Here is a 17405-nt window from a genome sequence, read left to right on the forward strand (position 1 = left end):
TCAGCATCGGCACAATGTGTTTCTGTGGAGTGTTCCAGAGACACATCGCACTGAATTGAATCCCCCCCCCTTAGAATGTTACACTATTCCCTTGGTGCAGATTACCAACAAAATAGAAAATAACAAAATATAGTGTGTGCAGTAAAAAACAATTTCAATTGTGCAAAAATGACATTGCCCCAAGGGAATGTTCTAAAACTCTAGTGAAGCCAAAAGTCTCTCGTTGTTGTACAGAGAGAACATGACTGAACAGCAGCGTAGACCTAATTGTGCCATTGCCTGAGGTAAAAAGTTGAATAGATTCTTTCACAACTCACATAGAGAGTTTATAGATGTGCGGTGTATTCTATGAGCACCATATACTGTCAAAGTGCTCGATATTAGGTTTATTTCCAATATATTAAAATAAAAATATATATATACAAATAAATATTAAAAATAATAATTACCAGGTGTATGAACATAATAAGACAATCTGAGGCGGAAAGCAGGTTCCTCCTCCCAAAACAATTCAGTTTCAGCAGGAAATAAAATGTTACGCAACTTTAACATCTATTATAACCAAATTTAAAATGTTAAAAAATTGAAGGGTGTCCTCCTATGTAAACTCATAAAGAAAGAGTTATAACAGAACTGTATATATAATGTGGTATTATTTCTGCATACTTATCAATACCTCACTCATGCAAAATCAGATCAAAGTAAACCCCATTCTAAACCCACTCAAAACCACCCCAATCGACATACATGGTGAAACATGTCCCACATCCTGATCAACATAACCCTTTTGGGGGTCCGCTAATCTAGACTATCAGCAGGTATTACTATCCTAATAAGTAAAATACAGTGCTAGGGCAATTAATACAAATATAGACACAGTTAATAATGCCAAGGCAACACACTGAACAAAATGTAAAAAATATGTTCTATTATCTACACCAATGATGAACAAACTGATACTCTTCAATGTGCATCTCTCTAACCTTCAAAAGGGCCCCACGTTGATCCCAGTAATTAAACAACAGCCCCAAAATGACATCCACAACCCAACATCACTGATATTAAGATATGAACCTTGAAGGTAAAATTGATTGTTCAGTAATATTCTCATCTAGGTAAAGAACCTGAGAATGCAGTAGTTTGAGCTGTTGTGATTTGAGAGACCCTTCCCCTATGTATGCATCTACCAGCCCATCTCCAGGTGTTTCTGCAGAGCATGTCTGCAATACAGTGAGCTACTGTCTCCCTGCTTAGTTAGAGAAGCCCCTCCCACCTAACATGGCAGCCTGCTGCAGAGGACTCAGAGAGAGCATGATGGCCATATTTACTTAGGTATAATCCCATTGTGTATATTTTTCAGCACTGTAATACAAAGCTTTTCATGGTCATCCTGGATCCGATGCTCCCTCCTCCAGTAGGTCCTACACTCCTTACAAGTCCATTTGGCATTCACTGTCAGACACTCTCTGGATTGGAAAACCATACTAGACTGTCTCCCTGGGATTAGTCACATGGGGCTCCATATATCTGTGTGCAGTGTGGCCTCAATAATAACAATAATTGCGTACATAGTTGCCTACATTTACATGAGACGCCAGAATTGGGGTGAGACCTCCCAGACTACAGAGACAGCAGCCATTCCTCCCCTGGAAGGCTTATCTGCCAGAACGGTGGGCGGGGATGTGACGAGATGACACCATTTCATCATCATCATCATTTATTTATATAGCACCACTGATTCCGCAGTGCTGTACAGAGAACTCATTCACATCAGTCCCTGCCCCATTGGAGCTTACAGTCTACATTCCCTAACACACACACAGACAGAGAGAGAGAGAGAGACTAGGGTCAATTTTGATAGCAGCGAATTAACCTACTATTATGTTTTTGGAGTGTGGGAGGAAACCGGAGCACCCGGAGGAAACCCACTCAAACACGAGGACAACATACAAACTCCACACAGATAAGGCCATGGTCAGGAATTGAACTCATGACCCCAGCGCTGGGAGGCAGAAGTGCTAACCACTTAGCCACCGTGCTGCCATTTGTTTCATCAAGTGGGCGGGATAAAGCAGTCATGACTTAATCGCGTCTTCAAGCACCGCCAACTTCAGTGACCACTGATTGGAGCAGGGATGTGCTGACAAAATTAGCTTCATCATCATACGCTTGTCCCCCACCCTCTTCATGTCATCAAGATCATCAAGTCACAGTCTCTTCTTTTCATACCTCCCCAAAACCAGATGTGACCTGGTCATGGCACAGTGTGAGTTAGCGTTATAACGCCAACGTATTGTTCACCATTTTATCTTCCTCTGCATAGTTTAACATTACCTATACATTGGTCATCTGCTTCTGGTTCTTCTGGTTCTGTTCTGTGCACCTGGCAGCCACATGGTTCCTATGTCCTGAAGCAATGTAGGGATCCCATATGGCTCAGGTTACACGGCAGAATCACCATGGTTGGCTCTTACCCTCTGACAGTTGTCTTTACCTCAGAGTTTTCAATCCACCAAATCCAAAGGCAAAATTTGTTTTTTAGAAATCAAACCTGAAAAATGCAGAGAAAAATCATCATCAAATATAAGAATTAATTTAATTTCCCAAAATAACATTGACCATCTTCATTTGTAGACTGCTAAGTAAATCTTCCATTCCCTCTCACCATAGTGTACACTTTCAATAAAAATAGTTGTTTTTTTTGTTAGGGTAACACATTCTCATGCATAAAATACCATGCTGCAGTTACATAACTTTTTATTATTATTATTATTATTATTATCATAGATTTTTAAGGCGCCACAGTGCTCCGCAGCGCCGTACAGTAGGAAAAATAATACATATATAAAACAAGAACATACAAGCCAGACAAAATAAATGCAGACATGAAATTAAAGGGTATGAAGGACCCTGCTCATTAGAGAACTTACATTATATGTGGAAGAAACAAGAAGAGCAAATGTGGCTCAGAATGGAGATTGGGACAGGTGTGAGGGTGCATTAGTGTGAATAGTGTTATCGAGGATAAGGTCACCTCTAAAAAAGAGATGGGTTTTTAAAGAGTGTCTAAAGATTTGAAGTCTGTGGGAAAGTCTGATTGGACATGGTAGGGAATTCCATAAGTGGGGAGCAGCACTGGAGAAGTCCTGTAGGCGCGAATGAGAGGTGGTTACCAGAGACAAGACAAGGCGCAGGTCAGAGGTAGATCTAAGAGGACGGGATTCTGGAGGACACAGAGGGCCAGTGTAGGGATTTGCAAAGTGGTGCAGCAGATGTGGAGCAGTGAGAGAGGAAGATCAGTCTTGCAGCAGCATTTAGGTTGGATTGAAGTGTGGATATATGAGTTTTGGTAGCATGTTGAGTAAGAAGAGGATGTATTCTGGCAATGTTTTTAAGGTGAAGTCGACAGGACTGGAAGAAAGTCCTGATGTGAGGAATAAATCAGAGGATGGAGTCAAGTGTGACATCAAGGTAGCGGACTTGGGAGACTGAGGAAATTGTGGTGTTATTGACAGCGAGGGAGATTTGAGGGCAGGTAGTGACTGTGCCAGGAGGGAAGATAATAAGCTCTGTTTTGGACATGTTGAGCTTTAGGTAGCATCGGGAGAGGAGACAACAGAAAGACAGTTGGTTACACAAGATACAGAAGGAGAGACATCAAGAGATATAGATTTGGGTGTCATCAGCATTGAGTTTTTTTAGTTTAACTTTTTAGTTGTTAATAGACATAACTATTGTATGATCTGTGTCCAATACTAAAAAGTATTTCATTTGTTACTTTATTCCCAAATTATGTCAACTACAACTTACTTATATTGTGAATGCAAAGGTGTCTTTGAAGTGTACATTGTTTAAAATTACAATTCTAAAAATCATTTATAAAACTGTCCTAGGTGTCATAAATGAAATTACTTAGCTACTAGTTAGAGCAGAAGTTCTGTGACACTAAGCTCATGTGATCATTTAAAGCCAATGTACTGCAAGCTGGCAGCTTGATGATGTCACATTATGTTTCCCAGGAACACATTGAGCAAGCTTCAGCCAGAGCAGGGAGTGATTGTACTCTCAAATCCTCATGAATATATGTATATATATATATATATATATATATATATATATATAGCTGACCAGAAGATGACTGTTATGCTGACATGTAAAAAGACTAGAGAAGAAACTAGGGAGCTTTAACACACGTTATGTGTTGGGTGTTCAGATATCTGTTCAATATACAGTTGCTTTTAGATGGCAGGACTGCTTTAACATACAGAGGCCTGTGTACATATTTTATTCGTCCATCTAGTGGTAGGCTACTATATTGCAAGCCTGTTCTTTTCCACGCTTTAGTTTAAATGAGCAATTATTCCTAGCCGGGGAAAAAACAAATAACTTACATAGCTGTTGGATAATTAATTAGAAATACTAGATTACTTAAGTGCTTTGAGATTAAATTACACATTTAATTTATGGCATATATTAGATTCTCGTAGAACAAAGTAAGAAAAAATTGTGTTTTTCTTTTTAATTAAAAAAAGCCTTTTTTTGAGCACTGGCTTCAATTAAAGGGTCACCTTTAAGAGTGCAAAGAGTAATGAGTTTCTAGAATAATGTCTAATGTATTTAATTACAGTGAAAAAATGTTTTATTTTTTTTAATAGTTAAAAGTACACAAACGTTCAGCTGGGAGAGAATAAAAAATCAGATTCCCTGTGCCTTAGAGTTCAGCTTTCTGTGCATCTATTGCTCCTTGCCAATCTCTGGACTCACCCAGGAGATAGGCAGCAAACCCTGAGCTGCATGTTAGCGTCAATTTGCCACAACCCTACTGTAATTACCCTCGTCAAGCTGATCCTACAGTTTACACAGAACTTCAAACCCTAGCTGCCCCCAGCCTCAATTGGTTCATTCACACCTATCCCCTTTAATGCAGTTAATAAGGGCAATGGTAACAAATTATAGTAGTACGAAAAGTCAGTGGTGTATTTTACACCATGGTTTTCTGTAAGTTTCATGCTGCACTTAAAATTTTAGAATGCACAATTTCGACGCATGAACAGCTTTGTGGATAACACTTTAAACACATTACAAAAATGCACCTATATCACATGTTCGTTTTCAAGCGTTTATCAATATTTTCTTGTCAGTAAACTGATCGGGCAACTGACCGATTGCATTGTATACTGGTTACTGAATAGCACGCTACATTGTTTGCTGGTCAGCAAATAGGACTGCATTTTATACTGGTCTCAACATGGAACTCTGTGTTGTATACTGGTCACCAAATGGTGTTTTCCAGTGTATATTAGAGGGGGTTCTGCATTCTATCCTTGTCATATTGGCCGGTATTGTATTACACCCATAACCAACAGGGGAGGGCTGGTAGATTTTAGCCCGGGGGTGGGTGGCCGGTAAGACCTGACTCAGCAGCCTATTGAGAATAAAATGCAGATGGCCCAGTGGCCCGTGCCAAGGTAGCCCACTATTGGACCGGCCCAGGGGACAGATGCCCCTGCCCACCAACATAATATAGGAGTGCTCCTATAGACTCCATTTTATTGGGAATTAGTGTTCATGAACGCTGCAAGCTACACTGAATTGAATCACAGGGAAAGGTTGTCAGAAAGTTTTGGTGGTCCAATCACTTACATTACTTTTCGGACTACCAGTGATCATTTGCATTTAGCAGACTTTAAGAACATGCCTTGAACACCTGATCTCAGACTCTGTGTGTACACGCTCTTAGTATGACTGTATGTCACAATGTGATGCTCAGTCTGACATAGCAGCTGTTACTGTTGTTAATTCTAGATATTGGTTACTGCTCGTAAATATATCTGTAATTAATAACAAAGCAGATAAGTACTGACACATTGTTAAATGCCTTCCTTCGAGTTTGCCCACACGGGAGTTTATTTTACGCATTCAGAGCTCATTCTTAAATCTTATTAAACGAGCTCTATGCTGATAGTCGAGAAAGATAATGTAATTGCCTCCTGAGTTGTCAAGTGTTAACACTCAGTAAAATATGATGGCATTCTATGGGAGCACTCATTAATGACATAATACACTATGTTGAATTGAAGCTTTGAGAACACACTTTTAACGCTATGTTATAAAAAATGGATTATGTCCAAATTTTTTGTCTACATTTTTAATAGGCATTGTTTCCGCCTGATGTTTAGGTAGTGATTTTCGCTCATTTTAGCTTGCACCTCATTACATTAATTGCCGTTGTTTTCGGGCATTAGATAGTGCATGAGACTATGGAACCTCGCAGCTGATTGAATCTCCCCCTTAGCAGAAAGGTTATGCTCTTAAATAGAGCCAGCAGATAGCCCCAGGGTAGCAGCTGCAAAGACTAAAAATAACTTTAATCCAGTAGGACTACAAATTGTGCAGTCAGTGACGACAATTCTCAGATATAAGCACAGTTTCATAACTTACTACAAGCTTCAGACTGGCTTTAAGAGAGAGAAAATACTATATATATATATATATATATATATATATATATATATATATATATGTGTGTATGTATATATATATATATATATATATATATATATATGTGTATATATATATACATACACACACAGGGCTGTCAGCTCACTCATTTAAAGCCAGACAAGTGAGAAATAAGCATAGAAAAGCTGTTCTTAGGCTGCATACCGGTATTAGTGATTCATCCCTATGAGGGGTTATGGTTATCAAGTAAAGCATAGAAAAAAACACAACATTTATGAACGGTCATCCTTCCTGAGTTGTTAATAATAGTTGCAATTTAGCCAGTATATAAATGCTGACATAATGACATCACAACATATATCATTACCAAAAACTTCACAAAGTAATACATGTAGAAAATACAAATAACTACAGAATCCTGTAAACTCAGTTAAGACAAATCTTTGCAAAAAATTATCAAGTTTATAACAAACTGTCCCTCGAAACTTTGTGGTTTTTGTAGTGCTTGCATCAATAAACATACCCCTCGTGGAGATGAATCGCTAAAACCTTTGTCCAGTCTTAGATTACATTTTGCATGCATACCCTTGTCAATTTTTTGGGGGGAAAGAATCTGTTCTTTGCAAGCACCAGGCACACCTAGAGTCAGCTGTGGGTGTTGTCTGCTTCTGGGATAATTATTGGCCATGCGTGTAGTAAGCATACTTTCATATGCATGTTACACGCTTGATATTTTTAGGATGTTGTACACTGCTTGTTATGTATGTCTGGTTTTGAATGTCTAAACCGAGTACTCTAATAATGAAAGTGATAGCATCTCAGGCTGCTCTCCTCTACAACGGTATAGATTTTAAAGGCTCATCAGTGGTGTTTTATTGTTAGACAGGGGGCTCCTCCCCTTCTTCAGGTACAGTAATCATAGTGACATGTATAGCGTTGTATAGGTTGATCATACTACCTTTCCCACTATAACCCAGCCGGATGAGCCTTTGAAATATTTGTCATCTCTGGGGTGTGTTGCCTGATAGGCTATCTCTTTATTATTGGGTATATGTTCGGGTATAGGAGCATATTCAGACTTTGTTTGAACTGACCACTCAGCCATATGTTCTATGTACCCGTTTTGACTACAGCATTGAATCTTTGAAAAATCTTCACAGGATTAGGATGTAGATTAAATATTTTTTTTAAAAAAAAACATCATCATCACTATCATTATCATCAGCTATTTATATAGCGCCACAACTTCTGCAGCGCTGTACAGAGAACTCACATCACTCCCTGTCCCATTGGAGCTTACAGTTTAAATTCCCTAACATACATACACAGACCGAGAGAGACTAAGGTCAATTTAACAGCAGCCAATTAACCTTCTAGTATGTTTTTGGACCATAAGACACTTCATTAACGCTGCAATTCACCAAGTGGTGAACACAGCACACATGTAGTGCGCATAGAGGTGAAATGGCACTTAAAATAGGCATAACTATGGAGTACAGGGCCGATATATACACACACAAGCATAGGGAAGAGCAGACAGAAGAAAATGATACTGGTCACGTGTGGGTATAGTTGGTCCTTTCTTCGTAGGGATCAATGATCCTATTCCAAGTGCCACTTCTGCTGTGTTTACTGTTAGATCAAGATGGCAACTTGTCTAGGTCTCCATACCTTAAGCAATGTACCACTAAAAATGTTTCTGAAGGTGTTTTCTTCTTTACCATGATGAGTTGATTTCTTTGAGTGTTATATAATATGTAACGTCTTTTAATGCAGGGTAAAGAAGAATTTGAAAAAACACAAAAGGAGTTGTTGGAAAAGGGAAACATTATACGGCAGGGAAAAGGTCACTTAGAGCAGCAACAGGTAATTGCGTGATGTCTCTGTCTCTCTTGTTACTCAGGTATATTGTAGCGCACACATGGATTTCCTGCTGCAGGTAAAATTCAGGACCTCTTTGGAAAATTGTCTACATTCTGGAACTATTATGTTAAAGAATGAGCAGAGTTTGAAGCTTGCAGGTTAAAGTGACATTGTTGTCGCTAGACTAATAGGGCCATCCAGGCAGCTAAATGGCCCATTGCAAATTTGTTTAAGGGACCCCAATTCTACTAAGCACTCTGCAGCTCAGGCTGAAAGCTTTAGCCAGAATTTCTGAAATCTGCTTCTAAAGACAATACCTAGTACGGTAACTACACCTTCACCTATGTGATAAATATATATATATATATATATATATATATATATATATATATATAAAAGTTAACCCATGCATGATACTCATACATTCTAGTCAAATCAAGCTACTTAAGGTGTTAAAAAGGTTCTTGTCATGCATTTGGGCCTAGCCCAGGCCTCCTCAGGGAAAGAGCGTTACTTCCAGACGCAAGCGCCCTTTTTTAACGTGGTTTTGTCCACATGTCACCACCTCATCATTTTTCTCCATCACCTCATCCTTCATCTTCATCGCCACATCCTTCATCAAGCTACTTAAGGTGTTAAAAACTCCCCACTGTCACCCCCGGCAGCCACCAACCACTCCCAACTGTCACTTCTCCTTCAAGAAATATATAGGTCAGTGTATAACTCTGCCCAGCAGGTGGCGCTGCAGCTTGGTTGTTTTTTTTCTACACACGCCACTAGGCATTTATATAGTAGATATACACACACACATACAACCTGTTTTTTTTCCACACACGCCACTAGGCATTTATATAGTAGATATACACACACACATACAACCCATGTATCCTCTGTATATATTAACATAGTTGATGAGGTTGAAAAAAGACCCCAATCAATCAAGTTCAACCTATTTGAATCCCCTGCGATCCCTCCTTATATTTGAAATTGATCCAGATAAAGAATCGCAAATTTGTTTCAATCAGGAAAAATCCTTCCTGACCCAATATTGCAGTTCTATTTCTCCCTGGATCCATTACTGACCTATATTGTAATTAACGGTCGTAACTCTGGATAAACGTTTCCACTAAAATTTTGTCTAACCCTTTCTTAAACATATCAATTGAATCTGCCATCACAACCTTCCCTGGCGGTGAATTCCATATCTTAACTGCCCTAACTGTAAAGAATCCCTCCTTTGCTGGTTGTGGCACTTCCTCTCCTCTATCCATAGGAGGTGACCGGGTGTCCCGTGTACAGTCCTTGGCGTAAAGAGTTCCCATAAAAGTTCTCTGTATTGACCCTCAATGTATTTGTACATAATAATCATATCCCCTCTTAGATGCCTTTTTTCTAAAGTAAACATACCTAAACTAGCTAACCTTTGATCCTTACTAAATGGCTCCATGTATCTTAACAATTTTGTCGCCCTTCTCTGAACCCTATCTAGTTCCAAAATGGCTTTTTTTATGGAATGGGGACCAGAACTGTACTCTGTATTCAAGATGAGGTCTTACCAGCAATTTATATAGTGGCAAAATTACACTGTCTTCCCTTACATCTATGCCCCTTTTTATGCATGCCAATACTATATTGGCCCTTGCAGCTGCTGCTTGACATTGAGAACTATTGATTAGTCTACTGTCTAGGAGCACTCCCAAATCAATTTCCTTTTTAGATTTCCCTAAATTTATCCCATTTAATTTATAGATTATGTGCTTGTTTTTGATCCCTAAGTGTATAACCTTACTTTATGTGTAATGCTTTCTGTGCTATTTACAATTCTCAATGGATAAGTCCTTATTGTTTTCAAGGACTATAAATAGAATAATTATCACTTCCATTTGGTTTTAGATATGAACAGTCTTAGCTATCATCATTTATTAATGCCACTGACCACTGCACTGTACTTAAATATTGGTTATTTTACTGTTGAATTTTTCATCTCCGTCTTCAGCTGAAACAGTTTGAACGTCTGGAAGAGGAAGTTGCACGGCCTATCGAGAACGACCTTTCCAACTGGTCGCCCCCTCAACACTACAGCCAAGTACGCAGCAACCTGAGCAACTCGGACCGGCAGCTACTCCTCTTCTACCAAGAACAGTGTGAGGCCAACGTCACCACCCTGACCAATGCCATCGATGCCTTTTATAGTTCCATCAGTAGCAACCAACCTCCCAAAATTTTTGTGGCTCACAGCAAGTTTGTCATCCTCAGTGCCCATAAGTTGGTATTTATTGGGGACACGTTGTCACGCCAAGCCAAAGCTCAGGACATCCGAAACAAAATCACCCACTACAGCAACCTTATGTGTGACAAGCTCAAGGAGATAGTTCTTACCACCAAGACAGCAGCACTTCAGTACCCATCTCCATCAGCGGCCAAGGATATGGTGGAGAGAGTCAAAGACCTCAGTAACAGCACCCAGCAGTTCAGAATGGTTCTCTGCCAGCTAGCCGCCATTTGAAGGGGAAGTTGGCTTCAATGCCAAGATCGAAAGATCAGGCCAGACACTGAGAGGTGTCGAGAGGAGCTACTGGCTCAATGAGCCAGCTATAAATCCTCCTTAGAGACATTTAAAGGACTATAATGCTTCTTTATGAAAAGAAAACAAACTCTCACTGAACTGTGATTCAATTAACTGTCAGCTATATCTGTAAATATTTCTGATCCATTGTTGGAAATCGGATGGAATTACTTGTTCATTCCATGTCCTCAAGTAGTCACAAATAAGAACTTTTTTTTGACAATGCATTATATTATTCTTTTTGTGTTTGACACTGCAGTAGCACAGCCGCTTACCCACGGAAAACATGTCACTGTTCTGGGGAGCCTGTGTAACAGATACAAAATAGAGACCCCACTGGTTCGGAACACTTAAAGGACCACTAATCCTAAAACCACATGATTATGCAATATTATAAGATTTACAAATAAGGGTGTAAAATTTAGCACACCCAGGCAATATTTTTGGCACTATTGGTATATTTGATAAAATGGTGCATTGTGCACAAAGGTCCTGTTGCAACCAAACAGATGTCAACTGTGATTTGTATACTGCCAATGACAGAATGAAAGCACACGTCTGATTGGTTGATATGCTTGACAGCACCTTTGTTCACATAAAATCGTTTTATTATATAAGCCCATATGGGTACTGTTGGTAGCTAGCTGTAAGTAATTGTCATCTGTACTCCTCTGTAGCCTTACTATAGGACTTTTGCAGAACAGGAAGTCTAGAGTTCCTCTGTAATTTTCCTTTGTAAACTCCAAGGGGTATATTTACTAAAGAGCAGGTTTGCCTATATGGTTCTCATTTATTTAGTACATTCTACAATATGACAGCTAGAATCTGATTGGTTGCTATAGGCAACATCTCCACTTTTTCAAACCCGCAGTTTAGTAAATATACCCCCAAGGCTGTCTCTAGTATTTTCAGTTCTAGCAATGCAATTTTGTGACTATTACCAGCGCTCTTTAAAATGAAACTTTTTGGTTTAGTTTTTCTGTACTGCAGAGTCATTAGAAAGTGATTCAGTTTTCTGTAGGTCCTACAAAGATCTGCATAATCTTAACGATCCCTTCATAATTTAAAATTTACTCACACCAAAGTAGCTTGGCACATTTACACTAAGAGACGCAAGTGCCTCTCTCCCCCAATATTATTGTTTTCTTTTTAAAAAAATAAAATCACATTAGTACTGCTATTCAGTAGGAAATTTTACCAGTATTTAATTGGGTTTTACATTGAAAGCCACAGTGGAAATTACCCATACATACCCGGGCCTGTCACTATGCCTTAATCCATTTTTAGGAAATCCTCATTTCTCATATTGAATGAAACACCAACCATCAACTCAGTTGTAACTTTGAATCTCTTAGGATGTAATTTTTGTATCGTTATATTTGGGAGAATTCAGTGTATTTTAATGTATGGACGCCATAGACTTTCTATTTGTAGGACAATGTTTTATGTGAGAAAAGAAAATACGGTAAAGAATATATTATCGGGATAGAACATATTGGTGTACTGTTAATGAAACTGCTAAGAAAACCCTATGTATGTTGTTCTGTTCTGAAGTTTGGACATGGTCTTCCCTTACAGAGAATCCCCTCTTGGTTCATACCATTATTCGGAATTTTAAAACTATGTGGTGTGTATAAAACATCGTCCAATTGCATTTAAACAATATTACATTTTCAGTACTTCGTTTCTTCACCAAAGCTGTGGTTAAAAAGTCAACCTTTCTTTTTAAAACGTGATTCTCTCTGAATGTTACTGGCATTAAAGAACACATGTCACCTACACGCCGTGGAGGCAGCCATTGTGGGGTGGTTCAATATTTATGTGAATGTTGCTATCAATTCACTAGGAACCTTGTAAAATTTAGTTGGACTTTATAAATAATGATCAGGGGCTGCTTCACTCATACCAGAGAGAGGAGCAAGAGCATGGGGCAATATTAGTGCAAATAGCATCCTTTTGGCCCGCAAACCAAGGCACAATGCCTTAATCAAAATTATGGGAGTTGTGGCAAATTGCGTCATTGAGGCAGCTGTCCTGCCACTTCCTAGTTCCATTATGTGTAGGTGACAGTGCTCATTAAGGAGGGGCTGCCAGCAAGGTAGGGAGGAGAGCTAAACTGGAAACAAACAATACTTTTATTTTCCCTCTCTGTATCGAATAGCTTGTACGATGTATCATCATCATCATCAGCCATTTATATAGCACCATTCCGCAGCACTGTACAGAGAACTCACTCACATCAGTCCCTGTTCCATTGGGGCTTACAGTCTAAATTCCCTAACACAGTCACACAGACTAGGGTCAATTTGTTAGCAGCCAATTAACCTACCAGTATGTTTTTGGAGTGTGGGAGGAAACCCACGCAAACACGGGGAGAACATACAAACTCCATACATATAAGGCCAAGGTCAGGAATTGAACTCATGACCCCAGTGCTGTAAGGTAGAAGTGCTAACCACTGAGCCACCGTGTTGCCCCATCAATATTCATCTATATAAATATGTTGATGAATATTACATCAAAAAGTGTTGGCAGTGCCCTAGTCATGTTGATGCAGTACTCCATAAAATAAAATTTTTGGGACCCAACGGCACAGAGTACAAATTAAAGTAAGTAAATGTAAGCTGAACCATAGCCCCCAGGACTGTGCATGTGCTTAGTTTTCCTATATGGTAAACATGGCAATAACTCCAATCTGCTGAGCCATGCCCTTATTTCACAAAAATGTTCCCCCAATCTGCGCAGTTGCAACCAGTTTCTGAAAAGCTCCACCCACTGAGAATCGGGACAGTTTGCAGGTGCAATATAACCCAGGTTTATCCATTCCACTCCATTTGTAGGATACAACTCACTGCAAGTTTGTTAATTGACAGCTCTAATTGTTTTTGTTTTATAACTGTATACTTATATGTATGCATGGAGTGCATCTCTTCACCTCAATTTCTGCCGCTTCAATGATTTCACAATGTAACTAAGTTACAAGAATTTGCTGGCAGCAATTTTTTACTCTGCGAATCTGTAAAAATGTATTAAAAAGAAAGGGTGACCCGTACATATATTTTATATCCGTTTATTATAGTACCTATGCTACACCAGTCCTACTTGAGTAAACACTCTTTTTCTTAAATGACCACTAAACTTTGAAAAACAGGTTGCTTTGCATAAAAGAAATACTTCTAACATTCATAACTATATGGGATAGTTACTGGAGATCAGAATATATTTGAGATACTGATCATGGAGAGAGTTATGTTCCTATACACACACCAGGGGGTAAATGTATCAAGCTGAGAGTTTTCCGGCGGGTTTGAAAAGTGGAGATGTTGCCTATAGCAACCGATTCTAGCTATTATTTTGTAGCATGTACTAAATAAATGATAGCTAGAATCTGATTTGTTTTTCAAACCTGTCAGAAAACTCTCAGCTTGATACATTTACCCCCAGACTTTCTTCTAGTCATCCTACTGAATGACAAACCAATCAGCATCTTTTAGGCTGGTAGCAGAGATAATGAAGGTCATGGGAGCGCTGACATGATTGGTCTAGAATTACCAAGCCTGAAACAGTTATGCATTGTACACTGCATAGAGGGAATCAGTGGGTACACCGGTTTGCTATGGTCTAGCCATACACATAGCCAGCTCTTACCTCTCAAAATCAGAGAACAATAGCTTGTATTCTGCTGCTCAGCAAATGTAAATACAATGTCACATATTTTAAGTCCTATCCAGTTATGAGAACTTTTACATATGTAGTTGTGAATGTTATTAGTAGCTTCTTTTAGAGAAGGGAAGTATTATTGACACCAGATTTCGGTAACCTGTGGTTCTCATTTGCTCAAGAAGGGCTGTTGCGCCAAATGCTGCCTACCAATACATAATTATACCATCCAATGACATACAAATGTAAGAAACGTCACTAAAAATTCAAATGAATATACAAAGAGGCATGTGAAATACTTACAGTAATTCATCATTATGTGAGAGAGACTCAAATGTGTAAAATGTTATGATGACCTCTCTCTGAGGAACAGTAGAAAAGAAATGACGAGTGTGAGACAAGTTCCTCGTGGGTGGTGGGAAGACAGAGTGGACAAAAGCTAGTCATGCCTTCAGATGTGTATACAAACAACGTGTTTTGTTCATGGTTTTTATCCTGTTAATCCTTCCCAACCAGGGACACATGAACTCCCAGCTATGGAAAGGATTAAAGTCATCGGCACAATGTGCGCTGGCGGTGACTGACTTGCCAAATTCCTATGTCTGTATTTATTTATCCAACATTCATTCATATGTAGATCAATCTAGCATTTGATATGATCAGATGGTTGAATAAACATTACTGATCCAGCTGACTGATTTATTGATGTTTGTCAGGAGCAAAGGACCATACCAGATTACTTTGTAACGTGACAGAGATAAGTGGCCCTCTGGGATAAGTGTGGTCTAAGGAAACGTTTTAGCATACAGCTACTTTCTTTAACCATTGAAACAGAGACACATAGGAAGCAGCTCTTGCCAACCTAGAATCCTTATCTGCAGCAATGAAGTGAATGGAGTAGGCATGGGTGGAGATACAAGCCTAAGGTCAAAGCAGAAGCAGGTTGCATTAACAAAAATACACCTTCACTTCATTGTAGTTTCATGAAAAGTCTGGTACCAGTGTCTGCTCTTACACATCAAATGGTGGGGACAACAAACGTGAGCCTTTAACCCTGGACTTAAAATCTTTCTAGACTCCTATAGATGGACCATCAGTAAAACCCTTACTGGTTCTTGTACAACAGGAGAGCATCTAGTCAGAGAATTAGACAAAAGTTTCCCTTTCAGATAGTAGGTAGTGGGAATACAGAAATACGAAGTGAACCACAAATTCAGCGGGAGCAGTCTCAGGAGTCATCATCCTATTGGACACATGACCCTGACCAACCAATAGGTTGCAGGTGATGTCCCCATCCAATTCATTGTTTTCAACCTAAATTACACTGAATTTCAGCCTGTTTACACTTATTTTACTATACTGTATGTATATATATATATATATATATATATATATATATATATATATAGAGTGAGAGAGAGAGAGAGAGAGAGAGAGAGAGAGAGAGTACATATATATGGAAGTGCATTTCACACTGCTAACGATTGGCTCCATCAGCCGTCAATTAACCAATCACATTGTGGAGGCATTTAATTCTAAATTCTGTTTGTAGTCTAACAAGATGAGAGATGGGCCAGTGGATACAGTGAGATACATATATTGTGTTTGCAATATATATACACTGTATATTCGGTAATTAATTATTTACTCTTATGATCATCTATAAGGTGTCATTCTTCCACATAAACCGACGCTACACTTAGACTATTCTCCTTGTTATAATAGATTCTGTAGCACCTGATATACCGTATTTCCCCATGTATAAGACGCACCTTTTTTCCAAAAATTTTGGGTCCAAAACCTGGGTGCGTCTTATACAGGGGTAGCGACACAGGGGTAGCGTTACAGGGGCAGCGGAGGGGGGGGGGTGATCCAGTAGGAGGGGGACAGGCAGCATGTCAGAGCGATCCAGCAGGCGGGGACAGGCAGCGGGGATGCAGAAGGCAGAGTGTCAGCGCGATCCAGCAGGCAGGGACAGGCAGCGGGGTTGCAGAAGGCAGAGTGTCAGCGCGATCCAGCAGGCGGGGACAGGCAGCGGGGATGCAGAACGCAGAGTGTCAGCGCGATCCAGCAGGCGGGGACAGGCAGCGGGGATGCAGAAGGCAGAGTGTCAGCGCGATCCAGCAGGCGGGGACAGGCAGCGGGGATGCAGAAGGCAGAGTGTCAGCGCGATCCAGCAGGCGGGGACAGGCAGCGGGGATGCAGAAGGCAGAGTGTCAGCGCGATCCAGCAGGCGGGGACAGTCAGCGGGGATGCAGAAGGCAGAGTGTTAGCGCGATCCAGCAGGCGGAGACAGGCAGCGGGGATGCAGAAGGCAGAGTGTCAGCGCGATCCAGCAGGCAGGGACAGGCAGCGTGTCAGCGGGGATGCAGAAGGCAGAGTGTCAGCGGGGATCCAGCAGGCAAGGACAGGCAGAGAGTGTCAGCGGGGATCCAGGAGGAGGGGGACAGAGGCACAGTGGCAGCGATTGCAGGGAGAGTGTGCTGCCCGGCTGCTCTGATCACTATCAGAGCAGCCGGCCATTACACTCTCCCTGCCTTTTTTGACAGCTACCGTAATATTTTTTTTCCAGATTTCGGGGCCAAAAGTAAGGTGCGTCTTATACATGGGAGCGCCTTATACATGGGGAAATACGGTAATCATACACATATGACAAACATGAAAACAGCATACATAATAACAGGAACATGGGTACAGTTGAGGAGAATAATATTTGATGGATTCAAGTAACGGAACAAATCACATAACATAGACATAAATGCAGCATAGGAGAATGACAGGGATAAACAAGGAAGGCAGAGGGTGGACAAGCAAGAGACATAGGGTAGAGAGGCCTACCTGTGAGAGCTTACAT

At 40.1% G+C, this 17405-nt stretch overlaps 1 protein-coding gene across 2 annotated transcripts in view; it reads left to right on the plus strand.

Moving 5' to 3' along the window:
- Positions 1-15245, plus strand: part of BCAR1 (BCAR1 scaffold protein, Cas family member) — a 108225-nt gene extending 92980 nt beyond the window's left edge. For both annotated transcript variants that reach the window (XM_075188884.1, XM_075188885.1), the window contains 2 exons: positions 8239-8328; positions 10322-15245. In XM_075188884.1, the coding sequence (XP_075044985.1) occupies positions 8239-8328; positions 10322-10831 (600 nt within the window). In that variant the 3' untranslated portion in view covers positions 10832-15245. The remainder of the gene's footprint in view (positions 1-8238; positions 8329-10321) is intronic.
- The last annotated feature ends 2160 nt before the right edge of the window (positions 15246-17405 follow it).

This window comes from Mixophyes fleayi, chromosome 10 (assembly GCF_038048845.1).
Source record: "Mixophyes fleayi isolate aMixFle1 chromosome 10, aMixFle1.hap1, whole genome shotgun sequence".
In the NCBI taxonomy this organism is placed as follows: domain Eukaryota; kingdom Metazoa; phylum Chordata; class Amphibia; order Anura; family Limnodynastidae; genus Mixophyes; species Mixophyes fleayi.